Source organism: Arachis ipaensis, chromosome B1 (genome assembly GCF_059453495.1).
Source record: "Arachis ipaensis isolate K30076 ecotype BB chromosome B1, ASM5945349v1, whole genome shotgun sequence".
NCBI lineage: Eukaryota > Viridiplantae > Streptophyta > Magnoliopsida > Fabales > Fabaceae > Arachis > Arachis ipaensis.
The window spans coordinates 139,777,701-139,786,691 of NC_142436.1; the positions used below are offsets into that span (position 1 = coordinate 139,777,701).

Here is an 8,991-nt window from a genome sequence, read left to right on the forward strand (position 1 = left end):
TGAATAAATAGAGAATCAATATACTTTCTACCCAATTTCTTGACGCAACAAAAAAGGGACTCCTAAACCTAACTTGTCAACACCATAGTTTGAAAATTGAATCGAAGGGACTCCTCAACCTCAATTGTCCACATCATGGTTTCATCACAAAACCAAAAAAGGATTTTCAACCTCTAAATCATTCTGTATTCGACTACCCTGGTTTATGAGGTATTTATAACCTCTCATTAGGTTAAAATATAGAAAACCCTAAACCCACAAACATAAGGCCAAAGTTAGTAATTAAATAAACAAAATCAAAATACATCAAATTAAATTAAAATATTCTAAAAATATAAACTAATATCTTCTAAATAACACTTGAACTCTTCATATCACGAACATTTGAAGCACGAATCATTCTCCTCCTCTTCAAAAAAGATTCATCCTCGAATCTTGTAAGTGAAAAATAGTATATGAAAAGGACAATAATTACAAAGAAGATAGTTTTTTTCCCTTTTTGTATATTTTTCTTTTTTTTTTTACACTGTATGCTTTTTTTCAAACAATAAAATCAACAATAATGACAAAACAATAGCGAAACGCAAATGAAAATAATAACACAAGAACTTAAAGAAAGATGTGACAAACACTGGACTCTTTTTCTATGATAGAAGAAGAACAAATATAGATTAATAAGAATTAATCTAATACTTGAGCTCTGATACCAAATGATAAAGAAATAAATGGATAAATAAGATAAGAATTAAAATTGAATAGAAAAGATAAATTGTAATTGAAATAAAAACAAAAAAGATAGGTTGAAATTGAATACAAAGAGAATCACTCTACTTTCTACCCAATTTCTTGACGCAACAAGAACGAGACTCCTCAACCTAACTTGTCAATGCTATAGTTTGGGAATTGAATCAAAGGGACTCCTCAACCTCAATTGTCCACACCATAGTTTCATAACGAAACCAAAAAGGAATTTTCAAACCTCTAAATCATTCTATACTACGACTACAATAGTTAAGGAGGTATTTATAACCTCTTATTAGGCTAAAATAAAGAAAACCCTAAAGCCCATAAACATAAGGCCCAACCTAGTAATTAAATAAACAAAATCAAAATATATTAAATTAAATTAAGACATTCTAAAAATGTAAACTAATATCTTCTAAATAACACTTGAAATCTTCATATCACGAACATTTAAAACATGTATCATTGAAATAAAAGATAAACAAGAAGATAAGGATTAAAACCGAATAAAAAAAGATACATTGAAATTGAATAGAAATAAAAAGGACTGATTGAAATTGAGTACAAAGAGAATCACTCTACTTTCTACCCAATTTCTTGACGCAACAAGAAAGGGACTCCTCAACCTAACTTATCAACACCATAGTTTGAAAATTGAATCGAAAGGACTCCTCAACCTTCTACCCAATTTCCTGATATAATAATAGAATGACTCTTCAACCTCAATTGTCCACACCATGGTTTCATCACGAAACCAAAAAGGAGTTTTCAAAACCTCTAAACTAAATCATTCTATACTACGATTACAATAGCTAAGGAGGAATTTATAACCTCTTATTTGGTTAAAACAAAGAAAATCCTAAATCCCATAAACATAAGGCTCAATCTAGTAATTAAATAAACAAAATCAAAATATATCAAATCAAATTAAAACATTCTAAAAATGTAAACTAATATCTTCTAAATAACACTTGAACTCTTCATATCAGGAATATTTGAAGCACGTATCATTCTCCTCCTCTTCAAAAAAGATTCGTCCTCGAATCTTGTAGGTAAAAAAAATAGTATATGAAAATGACAATAATTACAAAGAAGATAATTTTTTTTTCTTTTTGGTATATTTTTTTCTTTTTTTTTTTTTTGCCCTGTATGCTTTGTTTTAAACAATAAATCAACACTAATGAAACAAAAACAGAAAACAAGAACACAAAAACTTAAAAAAAGATGTGACAGACACTGGACTCTTTTTTTTATGATAAAAGAAGAATAAATATAGATTAATAAGAATTAATCTAATACCTGAGCTCTGATACCAAATGATAAAGAAATAAAAGATAAACAAGAAGATAAGGATTCAAACTGAATAAAAAAGAATACATTGAAATTGAATAGAAATAAAAATGATAGATTGAAATTGAGTACAAAGAGAACCACTCTACTTTCTACCCAATTTTTTAACGCAACAAGAAAGGGACTCTTCAACCTAACTTACCAATGACATAGTTTGGAAATTGAATCGAAGGGACTCCTCAACCTTATACCCAATTCCCTGATGCAATAAGAGAGGGACTCCTCAACCTCAATTGTCCACACCATGGTTTCATCACGAAACCAAAAAGGGGTTTTCAAAACCTCTAAATCATTCTATACTACGACTACAATAGCTTAGGAGGTATTTATAACCTCTTATTAGGTTAAAACAAAGAAAACCCTAAAACCCATAAACATAAGGCCCAATCTAGTAGTTAAATAAACAAAATTAAAACATATCAAATTAAATTAAGACATTCTAAAAATGTAAATTAATATCTTCTAAATAACACTTGAACTCTTCATATTACGAATATTTGAAGCACGTATCAATCAAACCGCAATCAGACACACAAGCTTGAAATTCAGCACAAGCTCCATTGTTTTGTGAATTAGACCCTCCCTTTCTTTCAAAACTATGAAGAATAGCATTGAAGTACCCAATTACGCACCAAGAAAGATTTATGTTGGAACTTATGGAACTCAAATTACTCCAAAGATTTTTGCGCAGTAGCCTTTGGGGGCTCCCATAAACCGCAGTCAAAAGCCAAGGATTAAGGTACTAACCTGTACTCTCATATGAATAAATTGAGGGTTGATTTGAAGAATATCCACTTGCCATAAGCTAGAGTACTAAAGGCACCAGATACCCGCTAAATAACCTCTGGCTTCTTCTACAATATATTTATCAAAGCTCAACATGTCTCTGATCTTGGCACCACGATCACCACTTACATGGGTTTCAAGGAGAATCAGAAAGGTAACCCCAAATTCTCCTTTGATATCTCTAATGAGAGAAGAAAATATTTTACCGGCAATACCGTGAAAATTCCAAGCAATAAGATTCATGAAAACAGAGAAAGAGAAAGGATTAAAGAGACCAAAATCACAATTGGACATTCGCCACCATTTTCACCGTGAGAACTAAAGGATTTTCTCTTACCGTCAACAGAAGTTTTGGGTGGTTTTTCTTGCGGGTCTCCATAGCTGAAGCATCATCAACCACCACCATATCCACCACTTCGGATTGATGGTTTGGGATGTGAGTGAGAAAATTTTTTTTAACCATGAATTTGTCGAGAATATGCTTGCCCGATTTGGAGGCTTCAAAGGCTTCCCCTTCTTCCTTCTGGAACCTGCGCATGTACTCCAACATAACCATCTCCATACTCTCTTTTTCTGAAATCCCAACTGAGGAAGACGTATCTTATAGCGGGGTGATAGCGGCATCCATTTTGGGGGGGGGGGGGGGGCATTGGGTCAACCTGTTTGGCTTTGGCCTTTGCTTTAGTAACTAAACTAGGCCCATTTTTATTATTATTATTTTTTTTTCTACCTTGGACATTCTTATCAGTATTAGGCCGGGAACCTTCTTATTAATTTGAATGGGTTGTTGGACTCTTTTGTTGGATTGAGAAAAAACATCCATTCTTGGCCCATCATGCATGTTAGACGTAACACCTTCATGCATATTGATATTATGTTGATTCTCATTATCTTTCTCACTTAAAATATCAAATCTTGAACCATTTTTTTTTATTTTTAGCACCTCCCATATTATATTGGTTATCCTTCATAATACGAGATCCCTTAAATTCTAAACCTGATTTTCTTCGAATTTGCCTCTTCACCATCATCCAAGGACCAAAATTTGGAGGGTCTTGATTTTCTTTCCTTATAGGATTGGAATTAGAATCTTTTCCCTTAATGGCATGATCTTCACTCTCAGTCAGACTTATGTCAGCTTCCACGGTCGCTTGCACGCCGTCAGTGCTCGTCTTTTTTTGGACTTCTTCACTAATTGAAGTTTCAGTACATTGATCTAATCTATGACCATATTTGCCACAAGAGAAACAAATCAAGTGCAATCCTTCATATTCAATGTTGAGAGTACTACCAAAAACTGAAATCCGATGAACTAACTTCTTAAAGAGATCAATCTCAACACAAATTCTAGCAAACCTTCCTCTAGAATGGATTAAGGTAACTCGGTCAATCTTTAACATAGTGCCAATGACAGAGCCTACTCTCCATAAAAAGCGTTGGTTATAAAGCTCAATAGGTAGATTTGGTATGCGAATCCAAGCCGCAGTCTTTTTAACTTGATTTTTCGAGGATAAAAAGAATGGTCTCCAACGTTGCACTATTAGATAATGACCTGCTATCATCCACGGTCCTCCGAGAAGGGCATGCGAGTAGTCTTCCTCATCTGAGTCTTCCAAATCAATAACATTTATCGTACATTTCTTGACCTAGTTCCTATTGAGTCGTTGCTCCATAAAACAAGGTTTACTCTCTTCCCTAGCACTTTTACAATGAGTATCGTATTCTATGATTTACACCATTCTTCAAATTCTTCTTTGGACACAGAAATACTTGGGCACGGGTCAAACAACTTGTTCTTTTTTAGAAGGAGTTCCTCTTCGTTATACCAACGATTTTCAGAGTCAGGCTCATCTTCATCTACCTCATCGAAAGAGAAATTGCCTTAGTCCATCTGCGTACCATAGACGGTAAAGAAAAAATTCTTCTACGAAGTCAGAAATTTTCCTTCTCATTCACTAAAATATTCATGAATTCTCTTGATTGATTTAGATCAACCTCTTCTCATGTTTTAACTTTTTTAGTACTTTGTTAAATAAGATCGAATTCTTGAGTTGAAACTCTAGAAAAACAATTGGTCACAATAATTTAAAATAAGATGTGAAAGAATATCAAAGTTAAAAAGGTAAAAATTTCACTTAATTTAAATACGAACAAAAAGAATAAATAAATAAAATTATATGGCCAATCATAAAAAAAACTATAAAGATAAGTAAGCATACATACAATTACTGAATTAATTATATTCGTTTTATCTCTTGCTTGATTCTAACCAATCATGAAATAAATAAATTAATCGAAGACATTCACCTGTTCAAGTCAAGAGACTCGGAGAGTCCTTACTTTTTCTTTTCTTTCCTTTTTTCCTTATTTCCTTTCACTAACTTTGCAATACACGGTGCTGGTAATTTTTCATTTTACTCATAATTTTGCAAAGGAAAAAGGACAAAAGCGATAGATAGATAGATAATTAAATAAAAGTGGCGTTAGGTGCGTAGGTTGAGGTTTTTTTCTCCGCCACCCGAAATTCAACAGAGTAAGGGAGAAACCCTAGCCCACACACAAAGTTACAAACACAAACCAATTCGAGATTATGAGAATCTTCTGGAAGAAACAGGAGCATCACTAGATGCAGAGAACCACCGTTCTTCATCTTCTTCATTCACCATCGCCAATCCAACCCAGTCATGGCGGATCTTCTTCCGCCGGAGGTCATCACCGACATACTCTCCCGGTTACCGGTCCACTCCCTAATCCGCTTCCGATGCACGTGCAAGTCATGGCGCTCCCTCATCGACAGCACTCACTTCATCCTCCTCCACCTTCGCACCTCCCTCAGCTCCCACTCCCACTCCACTCTAGTTCTCCGCCGTGACTCCGAACTCTACCAGGTCAATCTCGGAACCCTAGACAGGGCAATCGAGCTCAACCACCCGCTCATGTGCTACAGCAACAGCATCAAGGTCCTCGGTTCCTGCAACGGCCTCCTATGCCTCTGCAACGTCGCCGAAGACATCGCTCTCTGGAACCCTAACATTAGGAAGCATCGCCTCCTCCCTTACCTTCCAGCGGAGCGCCGAGAGCGTGACACCACGCTCTTTGCAGCGCGCGTCTACGGATTCGGCTACGATTCCTTCGGCGAAGATTACAAATTGGTGAGGATTTCGTATTTCGTTGACCTGCACAGTCGCACTTTCTATTCTCACGTGAAGCTTTACAGCTTGAGAGTCGATTCCTGGAAGAGCCTCCCAAACATGCCCTATGGCCTCTGTTGCGCGCGTACGATGGGGGTTTTCGTCGGTGGCGCGTTGCACTGGGTCGTGACTAGGAAACTCGAACCGGATCAGCCCGATTTGATTGTCGCCTTCGATCTGAGATTGGAGAGTTTCAGTGAAGTTCCGCTGCCGGAAACTGGAAATGTTAATGGGAACTTCGAGATGGATGTGTCGCTCTTGGGAGGGTGCCTCTGCATGGTGGAACATCGTGGGAGTACGAGGATTGATGTCTGGGTAATGGAGGAGTATGGATCGGTAGATTCTTGGTGCAAACTGTTCAGCTTGACGGAGCATCATAACTTGAGATCGTTGAAATCTGTGAAGCCATTGGCTTACTCGGGTGATGGTGACAGGGTTCTGATGGAACACGACCACAAGAAGCTATGCTGGTATAGCCTCAAAGACAAGGTGGTTAGTGAAGCTAAAATACCGGGAATGCCCCATTTGATTGAAGCGACCGTTTATGTGGGAACCCTTGTCCCACCAACGTTACTAATTAAAAGTGATGGCGGCGCTAAGCAGAAACATGGAGACGACAAGGGCAGGAGGAGAAGGTACTTACTATGGCAGTTTTGAGTTTTGAAATTGAGTCTCTCTATTTTCTTATTTCCTTTGAAAGGAAAGAAAATGAAAAGAAAAAGATAAAAAGTTTATTTGCGCCTCCTTCAGGGTATTAGCTGTACTGTTTGACCCTGTCTTCTTGTGACTTGACTTGAAAGTCCAACTCCCGTTTAGTCAACATATAATATTAGTATTCCTATAATGAGATAATAGTGTGCAAACCATGGTTTAGTCACTTAGAATCAAGAAGAATGATAAAACCCTCCTAACACATCTGCCTAATTACTAGACATCGAAAGTTTTGAATGCTTTTTACATTTACTATGTATTAAATTAAATGTTTTTACTCTTTCATTCAATACTTTCTTTTGTTAAGTTCCATTAGGATGATATTTAGGAGTTTGGGTTAGTATGGCTTAGAGGATGTATCATTAGCTCATTACTTTAAACATAAACTATATTACCTTACTAACACAAGTTGAGGCTAAAATCATGTTTGGGCTTTGGGAGTTGGGACATAGCTCAGCTCAATTTTATTGAGCATATTTGAAATGAATTGAGACTTGGTTTGCATGCTTCAATTCATTAACTGGGCTACTTTTTCAATGCCAAGACAAACATGGACTATGATTCTAGATTTCTAGTTAGATCCAATGATAATTGCATAGTTAACGGAACTAGCTTTTCAAGTTTGAATTGGTGATTTTAAAAAATAAGCTATAAACCTCAAATGTCCATATTGTTAAATATCGGATGTTCTGAATACTACATGACGTCTACATCTTCAAAGAACTACCCTGAATTTAGTCTATAATTAATTTCCAGCGGAACCAGTGGGACGATCTTATTTTTCACTGCCTCCCACCAGGCTCACTTTTCTTTCTGTTATATTTTTATGCTTACATATATTCTTTACAGGGATGACTTCCTGTCACAAGGATTCAAATTGACTCTGTAAGCAAGAAAAAGAAGGGCAAGGTATGCGGCCAAAACCGGTTGATGATCTGGAATGATACCTTCTTGAGCGAGTATATGGCTCACGGGGAAGAGTGAAAATGATGAGTAACAAAACACACGCTGTTTGCTGTTAATATTGAAGACTGTACCTTTTATTTTCTCGGGCTTGAAGGTTTTAAGTGAAGTTCTCCATATCAGAGTATGTAAGATCAAAAGAAGGATGACTGAAGAACATATACTGGGTGGATTTTGCTTCATTCTGTTAGTTTTTTTCTCTGCAGGGTAAGTCCAGCAGTTGGCAGATGGGGTCTCTTCATCACCTGTTAACATTAATACACCGTAAATGCGCCATCTCTCCTTTGTTGTAATAAATTTTAAGTTTGAAACATGTCACTGCCTCATCGGTTGGTTTATACATACATGTATGTGTTTTAATGGTTGTAGCACCCTTTAAATCTTTAATATAAACCACTGTAATCTTAACTCTTGTTATTCAGTTTTCTCTTGTTCTCTTTTGTACGACTCTTGTTGTTCAAGTTTATATACTAACACAGAAAGGTATAAATGAGAAATACTTAGTTAAGGATGGTACCTGAATCCCGTGCTACATTTCCGTTGTTACGTATGTTTAAGATTATGCTAGAGCCTAGAAGTGCAGCTGTTACATGACTGATTGATTGATTTGAGGGTGCAACCAAAGAAATGTTCTTGTTGGAAGAATGTGATTTGCTCACAGGGGGAGGAGAAATCGCGTTTCTAGGTTGGGCAAGGTGGTGCGGAGAAAGCATAACAAAGAATCTACGTTGTCCGGGAAAGTTAACGCAAGGTTTGGTACAAATTTGTGGCACAGTGGCTAGGTCGGTACATGATTTGGTTAATCCAAAAATCAAACTTATTTTTAAGTTAGCTAAAAATATAATTTAGTTAATTAACTAAATTGATTTTATATAATAAAATTAGTTATTAATCTATTAGAAAATTTAAAAATTGATTTTTAATCGGTTATAAAAATAAAAATCAGTTTAAAAAATAATCGTTTTTTTTTTAAAAATCAGTTTTTATATAAAAAAAATTAGATTTTTTAAAAATCAGTTAAAAACTGGTTTTTATAAAAAAATCAGTTAATTAATTTGATCACAAGAGTTACATAAAATTTGATTTTACCGATTAAAAATTGATTTTTAAAATTTAATTTTGGTTAATTATTTTTTAATAATATAGATATGATCTTTAAAATTGTTTTATTAAAGTGGTTAACTAAAATGTGATTATGATTTTTTAACCAATTAACCATAATTTGGTTATTTTTTGTAACCCCTAA

At 35.3% G+C, this 8,991-nt stretch overlaps 1 protein-coding gene across 1 annotated transcript; it reads left to right on the forward strand.

Annotated features, from left to right (window-relative positions):
- The first annotated feature begins 5,193 nt into the window (after nt 1-5,193).
- LOC107636658 (F-box protein CPR1) lies at nt 5,194-8,162 on the forward strand. The gene is made up of 2 exons (XM_016340156.3): nt 5,194-6,706; nt 7,632-8,162. The coding sequence occupies exons 1-2, from the start codon at nt 5,565-5,567 to the stop codon at nt 7,669-7,671; spliced, it is 1,182 nt and encodes a 393-aa protein (XP_016195642.1). The 5' UTR covers nt 5,194-5,564; the 3' UTR covers nt 7,672-8,162.
- The last annotated feature ends 829 nt before the right edge of the window (nt 8,163-8,991 follow it).